At 31.1% G+C, this 19,892-nt stretch overlaps 1 protein-coding gene across 1 annotated transcript in view; it reads right to left on the reverse strand.

The window, feature by feature from the left end:
- The window catches only part of LOC142327878 (uncharacterized), a 75,973-nt gene that overhangs the window by 39,915 nt on the left and 16,166 nt on the right, over window positions 1-19,892 (reverse strand). The window contains exons 3-6 of the mRNA XM_075371239.1: window positions 18,184-18,345; window positions 15,872-16,113; window positions 13,200-13,339; window positions 1,339-3,464 (exon numbers count right to left, since the gene is read on the reverse strand). Of these exons, the coding sequence (XP_075227354.1) occupies window positions 1,339-3,464; window positions 13,200-13,339; window positions 15,872-16,113; window positions 18,184-18,345 (2,670 nt within the window). The remainder of the gene's footprint in view (window positions 1-1,338; window positions 3,465-13,199; window positions 13,340-15,871; window positions 16,114-18,183; window positions 18,346-19,892) is intronic.

Consider the following 19,892-nt stretch of genomic DNA (forward strand, 5'->3'; position numbering starts at 1 on the left):
TCTTGGATATTTGAGTACGACTCAGAAACAAAACACCAGAGCAAGGAGTGGCACAATTCAAACTCACAATGTCACAAAAAAGCAAAAATGAGCAAATCCAAACCATGCTAATTTGTTTCTTCGATAGCAATAGCATTGTCCATAAGGAGTTTATGGCTGCAGGACAGACTGTAAATATATATGTTTACCAAGAAATTCTTGAAAGACTGCGAAAAAGAATTGCCCATGTGAGACCAGCCATCAAAGACAACTGAATGCTACATCATGACAATGCACTTTGTCACACTGCACTCTCAATTAATGAGTTTTTGGCAAAGAAAAAAATTCCTGTATTTCCTCAAACACTTTAATCACCTGACTTGAGTTCCTGCGACTTTTTCCTGTTCCTGACTTTAAAAAAACACCTCAAAGGACATCATTTTGGAACAGTAGAAAACTTTAAAAAAAATGTAACTGACCACCTGAAGGATATTCCAGTTTTTGAGTTCCAATACTGCTATGAAGAGTGGGAAACCTGTTTAAAGCATTGTGTGCCTTGCCAAGGAAACTATTTCAAAGATGATAGAGTCCATGTACAATTGGATTGTAAATAAAATCTTTTTTTGAACCAGCCTCAATACTTTATTTACAGACCTCATATAGTTATCAAGAATGAAAGTCAGATGGAAATGTTAGCTTATTGTAGTTCTAAAGAGCTATGTTTACACAAAATTTGTGTAATAACTTTGTAAATGTACTTACATTTTCAAACATTACAACCATTCCACTTTTAAAGTAAAGAATCTGAAAGATTATACTCATGAAGGACCAGCTAATCTGATAGATAACACTGCAAACCGGACTGAGATCATACAATTACAGCAGACAACTCTTTATTTTTTTCAATTTCAGTCCAAGTTAATTTGAAAATGTTTAATAAAATCATTTGCTTAGTTTTTTAATAATAAAAACAATATTGTACTCTGCGATTGTTAATCCAATATTACACAGCCTTTTACATTATAGTTCTATTACAACCAGTCTGCAAGGCGTTACAATGTCAGTCCCGCAAAGGCAGTTCTGCGAGGAGAGGCTGTGAGTTGTGTGGGTTCGGCGGAGTCTGTGAACCAGTCCAGCAAGACATACAATGACGGTCCAGCAAGGAGAGTCACAGGTGTGAGTCTGCGAGAGGTCAATCCAGCGAGAAGAGTCCTGAATCCAGTTCGATATGAGTACGGTGATGCCACGAGTAATATATACATATACTTAAAATGTAAAATATTCAAAGGCGTAAAACTATATACACAACAGAATGTCCTAAATATGAACTTAACAAATCAAATAAAAAATTGTACTTACCGAACAGGAATATGACGTTCTTCAACCAGTTCAATACCATTATCTTCATCAGTATAAAGATATTCCTCAATAATACTAAAATCAGTATCTTCATCAGAAGACAATACATCTGCGTAAGTCCATTTACATTCAACTTTTTTCTCTATTCTATTGATCTTTGCTGATCTATCAGTTGAAGAGCATGAAATAGCATTATTGTCACTGCTCGATAAATCACATGGTATATCAATTCTTGGTACCAATTCCTCATTATTTTCAACAGCATTTAAATGATGTTCAAAAACCTGTAAAGCTTTACCATCACCACATGATGAATCCTTATTAGAACAGTTGATTGAGTCTTCTGAATAAATAGAAGTAGTAGATTCATAAATTTCAGATAATAAAACTGAAGCCTTAGGACTACTCGTTGCAGCTGTAATAGAATCATTATAATCAGATTCATAAACTTCTTCTTTATTTGATATATTTACACAAACTGCACAACGTGAATTATTGAAACAACGTTTAGGAGACTCCTCTTTGTCAATTTTTTCATCAGTAACAGAACAATCGTAATTATCAGTTTCATAAACAGTAATATCTGCAATATGTTTTTCACTTATTTTATTATTTAATATATTATTAGAATCGTCTAAATTTGAATCTTCCATACCATCATTTTCAGGGATAATCTTTGATACATCAACTGAAGTACACGAAAAAAATCTTTCATTCGTTGATGTTTCAGAATTATTTAAATTACTGATGTTAATTTTATCAAAACTGTAAGTTATATATTTTTTATCATTATCCAATGTATTTTCTGACTTATGACAAATAAATTTTGGTGCATTCATACTGTCATCATCAGTTAAAATGGCAGAACAACTATCGAATTTGTTATCATCACAATCAGATTTACTTTTACTTAAACCATTACTACTTAAAGTAGTATCATTTTGTTGACAATTTTTTTCTTCTTGACCAGATGCAATATCAATACCGATAGCTGGCTGGGTATTACAACCTCTAATATTTTGAAATGAACTTAATGAATCGCCGTAAATAAACCCAATATCTCTTTTATATCTATTATTTGGTATGCTGTCAGGATCTTTTTTTAAATATTTATCATCCTTTACCAAATTATCCACAACAAAACCAATCTCATTTTCATTATTACAGTTATCATTTGAATTAATTCTTTGTAAAATATCAGCAAAAATATTCTCACGTATAAATGCTGTTATATCTTTATCAGAATCAATTTTATTTCCATTCAAAACTTCAGTATTCAGTTTACTATTTAAATTTTCAATTTTTCCATCATTTTTCATCGAATCAAGTGTATATGAATCTATAACATCTTCAAAACGATGAAATGTTTCTGCATAATTATTTTCAAACTTTGAATTTGTCTTTTTATTTTTTGACAAATTTTCATTTCGGTGATGTGATGCAATCGAACAAGATTTTTTAGAACTAGTTGATTCACTATCGTTATGTTTCCGTTCATTTTTACTTTTACCTGAAACTTCTGAACATTTATCTACGTGTCTATCAACATATGATAATTTACTACTCACACAATCAAATTCAGAACAAGTTTCTCTACTTTTATTAACCGAGTAAGAATTAATATTTTCACAGTATGTACTTTTGGGAGACTCTTTTACACCCTTTCTCAGTTTTTCTTTTTCTTTCCTTTTCTGTATTAAATTCAATCTCCAAATACGATCCTTATTATTACTACCACCATTATTACTACTACTACAATTTTTATTACTGCTGTTCATATTTTTATAAAATAATTTTAATTTTGATTTAACATCAGCAAATACACTGCCTTTAACCAGTGAATTTAATGAGCCATTGATAGTGACATTATCACAAGAAGATCTACCATTACCTTCATGATATGCACTAATACACTCATCATCCGCTTCGTAATCTGTATCCGGAAAATATTCAAAAACAGTAATACCTTGGCGATGTTTTCTAACTAATTCCAGAACTTGTAATTCTTGTTTATCAGGGCATGAATTAAATTTTAAATCATATGTATCAGTTAAAACATTATTTTTATTAACCGAAGCATTGTTGGAAAAATTAGGTACAATACTGCTATTTTCAACAGCAGTTTCCTAAAAATAAAAATTAATAAAATGAAAAATTTATTTACTATTAAATAATAATGGTTTACATAAAATTAATGTCTAAAAAAATTTTATCTGACAGTTTGAAACAAGCCAATGAAGATTGAGTCACTAAATAAATTCTAAAACCACATTCTCACAAAGGTATAATAACAAATAGTCATGGACTGTGTAGTGTATACACATGTACATGTGTACACACTGAAACAGTTAAAGAACTGATGCAGTTCTCTAAACAAATAACTAAATGCATTTTATATTTATTGTAATGCTTATAATTCTAATGAAAAACAATATATATAAGGAACAATTTGGCATCAAAATGTCTAAGCCTTGTTTGGTACTATGATCGGTAAGTTTAATTAAAAAAAAAACTCAATATTAATATATTAGTCATATAGAAAGCAAATGTAAAAAAGGAAGAGAAAAACTGACCTACTTGTCAATTCAGGACAACCTTCTTCAGCTGCTTTACGCATCAAACCATTAATAATTAAACTACTATTTTAATTTCAGCAGAGATGAAAATGTGTACATTAATCAATCATTCTTGCGACAAATAGTGAATTGGATTTACCATTAATAGTGTAGTGAAGATACATTAAAAAGGTAAACAAAATATAAAAGATATTTCATCGGCAACATTATGAGTGGCTCCAATGATTATGTGCTCCGACTAGGTAAAGGACAAGGCCTTGTTAATGAAGAGGAAATGGTTAATGTTGGATACAATGAGAAACAGCAATAAATGAATTAAAGGGAAGGTATTCATTTATTCCTTTTGTTTGTTTGTGTGTGTGTGTGTGTGTGTGTGTGTGTGTGCACAAACACACACACACACACTCATTGAGTGAGTACATTTGTGTATTTTTTTATAGCAGTTACTGTTTTATAATAATCCAGTATTATTTTGGTTTTTAATTTTACTATTTGGTGTTTATTTTTAGTACTTAATAGTTATGTTTTGTTATTTACTTTGTACTACTTTTGTTTTTTATTCATTTTTTTCTATTTATTTTTAAGATCTCCAGTATGAAAACATAACATCAGATACAAAATACAAACAAATTTTGTATTCACATATGCTAAAGTGATAAAAATGGAACACATTACACAGTATATCTGAAAAGTTGCTTAACTAAATTAAATAAAAATTTAAAGATAAACAAATTTACTCACATCAACCCTTTACATAGACCCCCTTCTCTAGTTATACACTCATTGCAGCACCAGTAGAGCCCGTCAAATGCTCTGGAGAAATCACTTTGTGAGATCACCTTCAACTGCTCGGTGCAAGCCCTTTGGATCCCCAAACCAGCTGATTTGGTTTCCAGCATTGGTCTTAGTAAAGTCAGTTACTTTTACACGGATTTGAATACTAGATCATGGATACCGGTGTTCTTTGGTGGTTGGGTTTCAATTAACCACACATTTCAGGAGTGGTTGAACTGAGACTGTACAAGACTACACTTCATTTACACTCATACACGTCATCGTCATTCATCCTGTGAAGTATTATCAGAAAGATAATTACCAGAGGCTAAACAGGAAAAAGAAAAAAGCCCTTTGGATGGCTAGAATGTCATCGAAAAAGGCCTTTTATTTTCAACTTGAGTTTTGAGAACAGAAAACAGTTTGCTGGTGCCAAGTCAGGTGAATAGGGTGGGTGGGATTAGATGATGATTTGATTTGCGTAATAACATGTTAAAACTGTTGCCATGTGTGCCAGGGCATTGTCGTGCAAGAGAGTTTAACTGTTTGGATCCCGGTCAGTTACTGAGGCTGGATTCGATGAATGCAATGTATCAAGCATTTCATTACTTCCAAATAGACTTTAGAATTCACGATTTGACCAGTTGGGTCAAATTCATGATGAATCAGGCCCTTTGAGTCAAAGAATGCAATTAACATCATTTTCACTCTTTGATTTTTTACTGCCCGACTTTCGCCAGTCTTTGTGCTCCAGGAACAACCAAGCAGTGGATTGACGCTTCATTTGCAGATCATACATGAAACACCAGCTTTCATCCCCAATTACAATTGTCTGCAAAAAATTTGTGTCGCTACCAGCAGTTTCAATGAAGTCTTGAGGACAAGAAAGAGGCACCTGTTTTTGTTCATCAGTCAAGAAGTGTGGAACAAAACAAGAGCACATCTTTCAGCAGTTCATTTTTTCTGTTAGAATTGTACTTACCGCGTCTTTACTGATGTTTAGCTCTTCTGCTATGGTCCAAAGGATAAGATGAGGTTGTTCAAGCAGGTGCGTGTTTGTTCAAACAAAGCAGGATGCTGTTCACTCCCGCTTCGTTCGTCGTCATTCAACAACTCTCTACCATCTTGTAACTGCTTCCATCACGTGTATGTTGTAGCAGGAGATGCGGCTTCATCACCAAATGCTTGCTGTATCATAGAATAAGTTTCAACAAAAGGTTTTTGAAGTCGGATACAAAATTTTATCATGCTTCTCTGTACCATGTCGCAAGCTCACACAAGTTCATATGAACACAATGTATGTGACCAAATATAACTCGAGACTGGAGTGACAAAACATGATGAAATTTTGAACACACTCATCAGACATCATACTATATAGTTCCTTGGTTGTCAGACAGATGGTGTTACTTGTATCGACTACAGAAATTTAGTTCAGGAGATTTTCAGACCTACTTTGTAATCAATCATGATTTAATTACAATGTCTACAGAAACTCAAATAAAACAATAAGTCTTAGATAATAATAAACAATACAATATTCAACTCACAAAACTAATTTCCAAAATGTATGAATAATCCTAACTATGCTTATTATTCAGATAAAGATAAAAATTCAGTTGGTGAGTAAAAAAGAATCTGATTCAAAAAAAAAAATTATTTTAACTGATTTTTTTGAGCAGCTGAAATTCTCAATCACTTTCCAGGTTGTAGAAAGGTGATATAAAATTCCATGGCAATTAAAGAATATTGTTTCTGGTAAATGCAGTTCTTTGATTCACATGACAATCACTACTATATCAGGTATTGTAGGAATTAATCTATTAACTAGAAAAATAACTTGATGGCTTTTGGGGAAAAATATCACGGTAAGACTTCCACAATTTCAATTTTAATACACTTTACCCAAGTCATCTGAATGCTTTAAATAAAACAATTGATAATATATATCAAAGACTAATTAGATTCAGGTTAACTACCATATTTATTCAAGTACCCCCGCACTTTTTTTTTGGAATTAGAGAAAAAATAAGGGTGTGGGGCTTACTTGAAACATAGCCTTTAGCCAGGATAATTTATATAAAGTAAACGTTTTCTTAGAAGTACCTAAATTCAGTCACATAAATATAGTTACATTAGGCTTTCGTTTATCAGTACTGGCTGCCACTTATACAGAATACATCCTTAATTATTAACATCCTGTTCATATTATCGTCAGGAATGAAGTTACGTATTTTTATAAAACTGAATCATTCTGTGAAGGCTGCATCCAGTTCTAATGACACTACAGTTACAGTATCAGTTACCCATCATCGTCTTGTCTATTAGCCATAGTCATTGTACTGTTTGTATATGTGGACGGTTATGCGCATTTTATCTGTTTAGTTTATCTAGTAAAGTTTAATAGTGATTTATTTTAATTACGGCATTAAAATGAGTACAAAAGGGGAGCGTCTACGATCTTTTACAGTAAATGAAAAACTGTGCGAAAAAATTAGAAATCAGGTGGCAGGAAGAAAATTTGACATACATTTTAAAGCTGCATTCGAGACTGGCGTAAGAAGATACAACTTCTGGTGAAAGGCACTGGTAATAAAAGGGCTTTTCGTGGCTTAAAACCAAAATACAAAGACATAGAAAAAAAACTGTATGGCTTTATGTAAAATAGGAAATACGGTTATGCTGTCACGGCAGAAATATGTCAATCATATGCTTGTGAAATCGCTAAATCATTGAATAAAGTTGATTTTAAAGCAAGCCGTGGATGGACAACACGATTTTTTGCATGAAATGATTTGTCAATAAGACGAAAGACGACCATTTCTCAAAGACTTCCAGATACTTATGAACAAAAAATATTACATTTTCACAAATACATAATAAATCTTAGAAAAGAAAACGGCTATTTGCCTTCTCAAATAGGAAATGCTGATTCAAACCCCTGTATATATTTTGAAATGCCATTTGACAAAATCGTAAACAAAAAAAATGAATACAATATTAATATTGTAATTTAAATAACGAATTAAATGATGTACTTTTTCAATGTAACTGTATTTACGTATTTTTTATGATATCAGTTGCATTTAAAAATACCAGTATATAGTCGATTTTTTTTTTTAGATTTTCGGTCCGGAAAAACGAGATGCAAGGCTTATTCGTTGTCGGAAGGTACTCTAATAAATACGGTATATTGTTACCGTAGTAACCCCCGAGGACGTTAAATGATAACTGTAATCTGAAATTCAAAAGAGGACAAATCTTGTTCATTGTTCTAATTTTTATCGGTTTTTCTATTCAGATTATACTGCTACCGTAGTAATCGGTAGGCCGTTAAATGATAACTGTAATAAGGCAAAATACAGACATAGAAAAAAAATTGTATAACTTTGTTATGGAAAAAAGGAAATGTGGTTATGCTGTCATGACAGAAATGTGTTAATCACATATGCTCGTGAAATCGCTAAATCACTGAAAAAGTTGATTTTAAAGCAAGCCGTGGATGGATGGCAACACCTTTTTTTGCACGAAATAATTTATCAATAAGACGAAAAACGACCATTTCTCAACGATTTCCAGACGCTTATGAACAAAAAATATTAAATTTTCACAAATACATAATAAATCTTAGAAAAAAAAAAGGCCTTTTGCCTTCTCAAATAGGAAACGCTGATCAAACCCCCCGTATATTTTGAAATGCCATTTGACAAAACCGTAAACAAGAAAGGTGAAAAAAGTGTTACGATTCGCAATGGTGGTAATGAAAAACAAAGGTGTAGTGTTATGCTTTGCATTACTTCTGATGGATCAAAATTACCTCCGTATATTGTTTTTAGAAGAAAAACTCTTCCTACCGTGCAGATAAGTGGAGTTATTATCTGCAGGTTGGATGGACGAAACCTTAATTTTAGATTGGATCAGGTGTGTATGGCAAAAGCGATCAGGAGATTTACTTAATAAAAAAAAATACCAGTATGCTAGTAATGGATAGTTATCGGGGGCATACGACTGATAAGTGAAAGACATTTTAAAAAAGGGTATGACAGACCAAGTAATAATTCCAGGCGGATTAACATCTCTATTGTAACCACTAGATGTCTGCATTAATAAACCATTCAAATCTGCATTAAAACAAGTGTGCAGTAAATGGATGGCTGATGAAAATTTCTTTCTCATGCCTACAGGAAGAATCAAACGCCCGGATTTTAGCCAGATTTGTGTTTGGATAAAAGATGCTTGGGAAGGTATTTCCACAGAATTAGTAAGGAAAAGTTTAAAAAATGCTTAATATCTAATGAACTTGATGTTAACCTTTGGCAGAGCAATGTGGAGACTACCAGTAACTCTTCTACAGACATTGACAGTGACAGTGATAAATTAAAAATAAAATCCCATATTAAAAAGTGTACTGAAAGATCCTTTTCAACATGGTACTTTCTTTTCCTTTTACTGACCTCTTCTTCTTCTTTTTCCTGTTTAGCCTCCGGTAACTACCGTTTAGATAATTCTTCAGAGGATGAATGAGGATGATATGTATGAGTGTAAATGAAGTGATAGTCTTGTACATTCTCAGTTCGACCATTCCTGAGATGTGTGGTTAATTGAAACCCAACCACCAAAGAACACCGGTATCCACGATCTAGTATTCAAATCCATGTAAAAATATCTGGCTTTACTAGGACTTGAACGCTGTAACTTTCGACCTCCAAATCAGCTGATTTGGGAAGACGCATTAACCACTAGACCAACCCGGTGAGTTTCCTTTTACTGACCTACTAATTCTGAACTAAACTAGTACTTACGGTAATTAATTATTAATGAAATATTAATATTGTAATTTAAATGAATGAATTAAACGCTTTACTTTCTGAATATGTTCGTATCTTTTTATTATATCTGTTGCACTTTAAAATACCGGTATATACTCATTTTTTTTTTAGATTTTTGATTCGGAAAATCAAATCTTATGCGTTGGTGGGTAGTACTCAAATAAATACAGTAATTCACAAACTTAAGAGCCTCTACAATTCCAAAATATTTTTCAAAAACTCATAATTTATAGAAAAGTTTAGATCCACATATGTATGCCTCTTTTGCAATTTACCTCAAATCCAGGCAATTAACTTTTTCTTTTTTTTTGGGGGGGGGGGAGGGCAAAAAACGCCTGTGCATTATCATTGCCCAGAATTTTTTTTTATTAAAAAATAAAAGAAAATAAAGCTAATCTAAAAGATGAATAAAACTTACAACTAATATCACAGATAAAATCTAAAAATAAAACTAAAAGTAAATAGAATTTAACAAAGTCCAAGATGGGTGTAAAGGGCCTATTTTTGGATAACAAAAAGACTAAAAAGAAAACTAAAAACCGTAAAAGATCTAACATAAAAAATATACACTACAATATTAAATTTTTTTTGTATTAACCCAGTACTACGCAGAAATAGAAACATCCGGTTTAAAATTTCATTATCATTGAACAAGACACCACAGATGTTTCTTCTTATAATACACCTGCATATTATCATAAGTTTAGAGTATAGATATGAGATAGTGGGAAAATCTTTTTACACATAAAGGTGGTAGAAGCTAATACACATTCACTATATTGCAAACTTATATGAACAATGAAAACAATATGTCAACAGCATATGAGTGGCTGAAAGCCAAGGAGTACAAGTAACAAAACCCTTATTTTAATAAAATCAAATTCAATGTTAGAAGGTTATAGCCAATTACAGCAACAATGTACTGGTAATAAGTGCATACCAGTATGGTTCAAAATTTAAGCCAGTCTAAATGAAAAATACTTCTATCTTGGCTGTTATTAGCAGTTAAGTGTCAAAGAGCAGCAATTGTACCCTTTTTGCTTCTGCGTAAAATCAGAGAAACAAATAAAATAACCATCAATAGTAAACAATAAAAATGTATTATGAATATTCTTTTACAAAATTACAGTAAATATTAAAAAAATTGAAAAAATAGTGGAACTGTGGAAAAATATTAAAATAACAATGTACAATTTTTAATACAGTCTGAAACAGTGTCAGGGATGGTATCAATGACATCATCACTGAGTTCAGGGTTGGATGTTTTGCTAGCAGAAAAATGAACCGATTTTGAGTAATTCTGGCATGTTACTATTGTTCGGGTCGGTGCTTCAGTTTGGCTGCTGTGAGTAAGAGTTGTAAAAGACATGGTACTTCGGTGGTATATATTGTAATTATTGCTTTAGGTCATTGTACTTAGCTGTTTTTATTTTTGGCTTCTCTGTTGTTGCAGTAAGCATTGATGGCAACACATAGTCTTCTGCAAACTGACTTGATAGCATGATGTATTCTGAAAATTCCACAGGTTCGTAGAATGTCTCTTTGTATGATAGTATCCAATTCTAGAGATACATGTCTTATCGTTTCTGCTACAGAGGCTTACTGTATGATAGCATCCATGGTTTTTCACAATCAAAATGCAACCACTTTTGCATATCTCACTGACAGATGAAACAATAGTTTCTGGTATATTATCAAGAGTAACAAAATCTTTGTTTTCATTCTTACAACAAATTTTCTGTTACTTTTAGCAATAAATTTAGCCCAATATTTCAGCATATAGACATTTGCCATGTAATACTTTTTGGCCTTTTCAATAATGGCGAAGTCCTGGTCACAACTGTTAAAAACATGTGAAGGAGAAAGAAACTTGTTCCATTGTATTTACTTGTGTATTATTTACAATATATAAACTAGAACTTAACAATTAACTTGACTTTTATTTCTACCAGTTATCACTAAATGCTGTCAAATGTGTCACTGTGAATGGCAAAGTTTGTATGTACGTCAGTAAGCAAGATGTTACTTCCAGGAATCCTCATGATGATTGCGCCTCATGCCATGTATTTTGAAAATTGTCTTATATGTTTCCTTCAAAAACTCAATTTTTTGCTCACTCATTTTTTTTTGTTGTTGTTTTGCAGCTAATTATTTTGAGGCAAAATTCTGATCTTTGAATTTTTTTTATGTTTTATAATGTTGATGATGCGTTTGTTGGAAATATCAAGCATTTTCAAAAAAATTCCTTACTCTGGTATCTGATAAAAAATCGTGACAAGGAACTGATTTACTCTTACAGCATTCTGATCTTTCTTACTACGATCATTTACTAAAACAGAAGAATTTAAAAATGAAGACTTTAACTCCCAGTTACCAAGACTTCAAAGTTATTAAAAATTACAACTGCGTTTATCGTCAAACAAGTTTTCATTAGACTGAAAATGGCATGTATGATTGAATGGTCTAACTTTTCCCCTCATGGATTTTTCCCTTGTCTATATACATAAGCCTTTCCTCCGTTTTTTTATGTTTTTGAGGCCTGGGTCCTCCTTATCCACAGACGCACTCTTCCAGTTTTTTCCTGTCAGGGTGGTCTGGTCCATGACACTTTTTTTTTTTTATTTTGGAGCTGAACTTTGTTCATCTACTTTGTCGTCATCAGTAGAAAAATTTTCAGTTGGGCGGCAATCTGTCATTGTCAGTGTCGTCTATAACAAAATAAAAATAAAATTAAGAATAAAAACTGTGCATATTGTAGACAGTACAATGATGAAACAGTTTTAAAGAATATATTGAACAATGTCATTTTCAGTAACATTCAGTAAAGTTGTTATGTTAATATTTTTTTTATTAGCTAACCTCAATTTCAGCATATATCCTGATTGACACCTATATAAAAAAAGGAAAAAATTAATGTTTTTTTTCTTCTAAATGTCTAATTATAAACCTGCTGACCTAAATGTCTAATTATAAACAATAGCTGTTAATATTAAAGTAAATTCATAGCATAATAATGCAATAAAAGATTTTACTAACCGCCAAGCTGGACGCTGGTGGTTTCTTCATCTGACATCATTCTCTTGTACTAAATAAATAATTCCACTAATAGTATAATGTTCTGCAGTCTAATATCACTGTATAAAAGTAAAAAGATCTTCAAAAATAATAATTTCAATCGGAATATGTAATAACAGTTCATTCAATCTTACGCCTTTTCTTTGAAGATAAGAGGTATTAGTAATACAATGACTGCTGTAATAGTCAAACAGCTGTTATGTAATAGTCAAAAGTAGTTCTTTTTTCTTTAACTAGATTGCAGCATCATATACGTATCAAAGTATATCCCTTTCCCACAAAATTTTCTGACATCTGTCCACTGAACATGTTACTTAAAAATTCTTGAAAATGTCACTTGTACCCCTAGGTTTCTGATCACCTCATATGTGCTAATATGTACTGAGAAAATGGAAAATTCCACCCAGAGACAATGGAAAGAACCAGAAAATTCTACTGAAGTGACTTAATAATTGAAGAAGATAAATTTGCACAGACTACTTTATTATTCTTATACAGTTTTCCAGGCAAATGGTAGTCATCCATATTATTTTATTAATCATATTGATTCTATCTTGAAATTTCCAACGAAAGAAAAATACAACATTGCATGACTGTAGACACTAACCTTTTTTAACAACGAAGTTGATTCAAGTTGTAATTCATATTTATTGAACATCGGTGGCGTCTGTGTAGATGAACATTTTACTGTCAAAGGCATAGCTTGATACTCAGCATACACATCATTATTAAACACCTTAACACGTTCTACAAAAGTCAATTAATAAAATAAACTAAAATACTATGATTAATTCATAATTTAAAATATACAAAATAACTGAGTAATACAGAAATAAAATAACACTAATTAAAACAATTTAATAATTAGCTTTTCATATAATCAAGTAACTAATATGTGCATTCACCATTTCATATTATCAAAAACTAGCATACAAATATACACAGGTGATCTCAGATTTACATTAAACTGGATCCAACATTTGTTTGTGTACTTCTCTTCATTGGAGAAATTCTACACTTTCTAGTATAATTCTAGTGTAATTATTCACTTATTAATGTAATTCTACACTAGTAATATAATGCTGGTCATCATCAGGCTATTCTGTATAAAATTCAATTCATATTTTAATCATATAACTTCCATAACTATTAAATCGAAACTCAATTTCATTTTACATCACATTCATAATGCTTTAAAGATATCTATGAATTGTGAAATGAATGTTATGATATAGGTTGTACATAAATTACTCAACAGTGTATTTCTTTTGCTCAGTCAGTTCTGCTTTGATGTTATACATTCTGTATATTAATTATATAAAATAAATACATAATTTTTTTTAATAGTATCTTACAAATAAATAAATAATGCTTATTAGTTTTGCAAAATTATTACCTGTAAGGAATGACAAACTTACACAAAAACAATTTTATATATTCATTCCATCAACGCAGGAAACATGAAATTGAAATTTATTTTTAAAAAAGTAACAATGGAATGCCCTCTTCAATATAATTATACATATAAAATAACAAAAATCTTCAACTAGTATGAAAAGTGTTTCATTTATCACAACTAAAACCACATGAAAATTTCAAGGAAATGAAATTAAGTCAGTTAAGATAGTGCAGTCAGATATCTAACATGAAAAAATAAGATTCATACAGTAAAAACCGAACACATTCATGATTATTCAGATTTTCAAACTAATCACAATGTCTCTAGGCATTAAACTTACAATTTAATAAAAAGAAGTTGGTAGTAGTGTTTGAGATAAATGTTTTCAAAAATTATTTTGATCATCCTTGTTATTTAATGTTACAAACAGTAGTAGTGAAAATAAAAAAAAAAATAAGTGATCATTTTTATAGTGTCGAACCAAGTTTTACACAATACCAAAGGTTTACATGGGATGGGGAGGTATGTGAATGTGCTGATATCAAAGCACATATGTATATAAGATTCTGTTTTGAATAAAAATATTACTAAAGGAATTATACAAATTTTAAACTGAATAAGCATTAACGTGCAATTTTGTGGTTACTAATTCAAGAGATCAGTTAATAGATGTTCAGATTATGATTAATCACATTAAATTTTTAAATGACATGAGAAAGAAAGAATGAAGAGTTAGAGATATAACCTTTGAAGAAATTATAGAAAATACAGATAGATGAACAAAAATCCAAGAAATGATCTTGATAATCAGAAAATTCATCAAGACGTCCCAGGTTACAATATTTTATCAAAATAAAAAGGCGAATCCAACTCAACAATATGATTTAAATGAGGAATAAACCAACTATATTAAAAAAAACAAAACTTAATCTTGATGAAACCGCAAGTATGCTTGAACAAACAACAGTTCATTTAGAGCATCAATATAAGTTGCATTTACTTATGCTAACTTGCTGAACTACTGATTATTAAATAGCTTTACGATTTCTATCATAAATGCATTTTTCAAGCTCCAAAAATGAGAACATTTCAGAATTCTTAAAAAAAAAAAAGAAGAGATTTCCATTATTTTTTGTTCACATTTAACTTAAACAACTTATACAGAATGATCCACAAAGAATGTAATAAATTTTCAAGACATGTTCTACTGGTGAAAATAAAGATAAAAGGTCATGCAAACATTGAAAACGCTTCATTGACAAGTGTTGGCTGGCAAAAGATTTTGTGCTGATTTCTACCTTCAATAAAATTAAGCTAGATTTTAATTCTTGGGACCAACTTAAGGTACAAATTTAGTACTTTTATATAACAAACATGGCAGAAAATTAAAAAAATAGGTTCCAAATCTGTAATTTTAGTAATTATAAAGAAAATTGGAGTAAAAGACAAAAGACTGAGGTCAAAAAACACTATTTTTATGGTGTTGTAAAAAAACACATCATTTTTTAGCAATAAGATAAAGTATTTTTTTTAAACGTATTTGTATATATAAATTTATGGATTATCCAAGCTATTGTTATCTAAATTAGTTTCAGTCTTGCTAGATACGAATAAGACTATATTAATTTTCTACTATATTAATAACCATCAGTTTAGAATCACATTAAACCAGAATAAAAGTTCAAAAACAAAATGGCTTGAAGACAAATTAAGTATTATAAATATTGTAAACAAGTACTTCATAAACTTATTCATTGTAATAATATAATAAATTCAATTAATTATTCTAAATGAAATATATCATAGGACTGACCAGAATTCATTTAGAACAACAAAATTAAAATTAAAATCATTAATGACAAACAGAAAAACCCTCTTACCAAGGCTTAATTTATATTTTTTTTTAGTTGTAGAATCAGGTTGTTCAAATACATAACTATTTTTAAAATTATCCAGCACCCTGAATGTTTCCCAATGTTTTTGGTCATGTGCATGGCAGAATGCATTTTTCTTTTCATTATCACACAACCAAGGATCACCTCCACTGGCTAATAGCAATTTTAGGACCTTGCTACGACCCCATAATGATGCAATATGCACTGGTGTCAAACCATCATTTGATCTGCAAAAACAAACAGAAATAAAAGTGCATTGTTTTGATTCTATTATTATCAGTACATGATGCTCCACACATTATCAGAGCTGTTTTGATGCCTGAAACACCTGGTAACACTGTAACTAAGTGTGCAGAAGGCCTTATAAAGAATAATAGATAAAGGAGCTATACAAAGTAATGACACATCATTTATATGAAATAATGAAGGAACAAAAACATTTATATAAAGACAATGTAAATAAAGGATTAAAAAATACAAAAATTCAATCTGATAGAACTTTAATGAATGTATTATAATTTATCACCAAAAACAATATTAACTTTTTTATGTTAAAAAAAAATCATTAAACTATTAGGTCTTGTATTAAATCTTAAAAGCATATCCAAAATTAATATTCCACCACAAGTAGCTGAACAAATTGATATTTTAATGTTATAAACAGTTTTAATTTTACATTAAAACTAAAACAAAATAATATAAATTTATTTTCCCTGTATACATATATGTTAAATTACCTTGATAAATTAATAAATTTAGAGGAAAGTGTAATTTTATTAAAGAATAATTTGAAAAAATAATTAGTCTAAGCCAAGCTATGAGCAATTGGACATGGCTGTTATGATTGATGTTCTCACCAAGTGTAAGTTGGGAAGTGTGGTACATTCTCTGCAAGTAGTAGGATGTTGCGCTGCTGAAATACATTGCAGAATGAGTCTAGTGTATGGTTAAAACTTTATGAGTGATGATAGTGTATGGAAATGGTGTAGGAAATTTAAAGAAGGGTGAACAGATGTCCATGACGCAAGTCTGCTGCTACTGCACGCTTGGTTGAGCATGTTGATGATTTTTTTTCTGTGACAAATGGAGGTTTACGATAAGAGAACTTTCTGTATAAATTCCAGAAATTTCAAGGTCTTCTCTGTATACAATTGTGACTAAAGACCTAGGATACCAGAAACTGTGTGCATGTTGGGTTCCAAAAATGTTGAGTGACGATCACAAAACACAACAAATGGCATCAGCCATAATGTACATACATTGTACATTTAACATAATGTACATAATGTAGAAATGTAATGTTGTTTCTCACACATTACAATAATGAGATGGAAGAATTTTTAAAGTCTATCATTAATGGTGATGAGACTTTGATCCAGTATGACAATCCAGAAACCAAAGAACAGTCTAAGCAATTGATCCACACTTATTCTCTAAACAAGCCAAAAAAGTTCAAACAGACATTGAGCAACACAGGAAAACAATGGCTAAAATTTTTTGAGATCATAAACATGTCTTGGTGGTATTTTATGGAGTAGAGGACAACAATAACAAAGGAAGTTTATTGTGAACCTTTACATTGCCTTGGCAGAGCAATCCAGAACAAACAAAGACACATGCTCTCATCTGGTTTTTATCAATGACTATGCACGACCGCACTGTGCCAACATCATGCCAAGACCTTCTCCAACAGCTCAAGTGGGAAGTTTTTGACCATCCACCGTACAGCCCAGACCTAGCAGCTAGCAATTTTCACCTCTTTCGAGAATTGAAAGTATGGTTGGGCAGACAACACTTCGGCATCAACAAAGAACTTCAGGAGGCTGTCAAGACATATCTTACCTCACTGGTAGCAAACTTCTTTGCTGGTGTCATGATACGACAAATGCCTCAATCGTTTTGGCAATTATTAGAAAAATATGTTAGATACTACTCAACTATTAGTAATAAAATCATTTTGTTATGTCAATGTGTCTTTTTTTACAGTCCATTGGATTTTGAAAAAAAAACCCTTGTAAATTTCTAATACTAAAAAATTATAAAACTACAGCAGCACTCAAAACTGTTTTAATAAATGGGGTGAAATATCAAAACCTACTTCTTATACATCAAATTTAACAAAGTAGCTTTCATGAGACTGCTCAAAACCTTAAAATAATTTTAACCTTGGAAAGCAATCCTTTTGGTATTTATTAATAATAAACACAGTTACGAATGCAAGTTAAAATTTTTAAAAATTATTATAATGAAAAATGTAACATTGTCAGTTCAATAAATTTGCAATTTACTTCACTTACTGAACATTAGGATTACCACCATGACAAAGAAACAGTTTTGTTGAATCGCATCCAAACTTTATATCTTCTAATCCAGCAGCCAAATGCATAGGAGCTACTCCATATTCTGGCAAGACTACATTAGGATTAGCACCTTCATTCACCAATAATGTCATCAACTTCCTAATGACAAAAAGCATTGCTCCTTTATTAAAAAAAAATAATAATAATTATACATAGGTGAAAAATTGAACAGTAAAACCTGAGTTAACAGAACCTGGATCTAACAGAATCCTATCTACAACAGAAAATTTCCCTGGTTCTATGAATTTTACCAAAGATATGGTGTTAATTTTCCCTGAAATAACAGAAACCTGGCTGATGCGGAAAGAGATAAATCTCACAAGGTAACAGAAACTTTTTTGAGAATCGTGTAGAGTACTGTAATTTATGCAAAAAAAAATACATATACCCATTTAACGGTATACATACAGTACTAAATTTTCCCACGTATAAAATAGAATATGTATATTGTACAGTACTACACATACTGTAATACGCTATGTTACAAATTACCCTGCATTAACAAAAATAAAAGTTAGTCATGTCAGAGTTGTAACTGATAAATTTGCATTTAATACTATATAAATGTTTACATTTTCAGTAACTCGTCACCAATCATAATAGGCGATGACAGACAGAGAGCATTAAAACCTTGTACAGGCGATGGCACACAGTCATCATTGTTTTGTCTACTTACAGTAAACTATCCATTATGCCTACTGCCCTGTGAATCATAACTTAACACACACATCATTCCTTACCTCAAGCCACAATTTTTATTTAAATGAATTATGTAATGCGTAACTTATACCTAACTTATCCACGTGTCGTTTTTGTTCATTACAAAAAGTGTTCTCTCTCTCTCTCTCTCTCTGTGTGTGTGTGTGTGTGTGTTTTTGTTTTCTATTCATTCACTGAATTTGTCATTTTAATTTTTTATTTTTACGGATCCATACACAGTTCAGTACCTAAAATGCAGAACCATACAGTGCGACTGTTGGTTTAGTGTTCTTTCGGATTCTGCGTATTAGTGTAACAAGAATGGCATTGAAAAAAAGTTGTGTTGGACTTAAATACAAAAATCAAAGTAATTGAAGCCTGTGAAAAAGACAAACTGCCTGTTAAAAACTTAGTCAAAAAATTTGGCGGAGGTAAGACTCATATCTATGAAATTTAAAAAAATAAAATGAGTAAAAACTGAATGGTTAAAAGGAAGCAGTTCAAATAAAAGGTATATGTGAAAAACTAACAACAAAGAAATCAAAAAAATTGTTTGGGAGTGGTTTGTTGCAAGCAAGGGAAATTGCAGAGAAATTGGTAGCACAAATTTCAGCACTTCAAATGGTTGGCTGGGAAGTTTTAAAAAGCAGCATAAAATTGTAGTTAAAGTATTTGGCAACGCTAGAGATGTGTGTGACAAGATAGTAACTGACTTAAAACAAAACTTGCTACTTTGACTGAAAATTATGAACCTAGAAATATTGCAAACTGGAATGAAACCAGACTTTTTTATCATGCACTACCGAGTAAGGCTCTTTGCTTGAAAGGAGAACATTGTACAGGAGGGAAGCATTCCAAAGAAGGTTGAAAATGTTTGATTGTGGTTTTATGACTGGAGAATTGAAAAAACCGCTCATTATTGGAACGGCTGATAAGCTGAGGTGTTT

This window comes from Lycorma delicatula, chromosome 7 (assembly GCF_047948215.1).
Source record: "Lycorma delicatula isolate Av1 chromosome 7, ASM4794821v1, whole genome shotgun sequence".
Classification (NCBI taxonomy): Eukaryota; Metazoa; Arthropoda; class Insecta; order Hemiptera; family Fulgoridae; genus Lycorma; species Lycorma delicatula.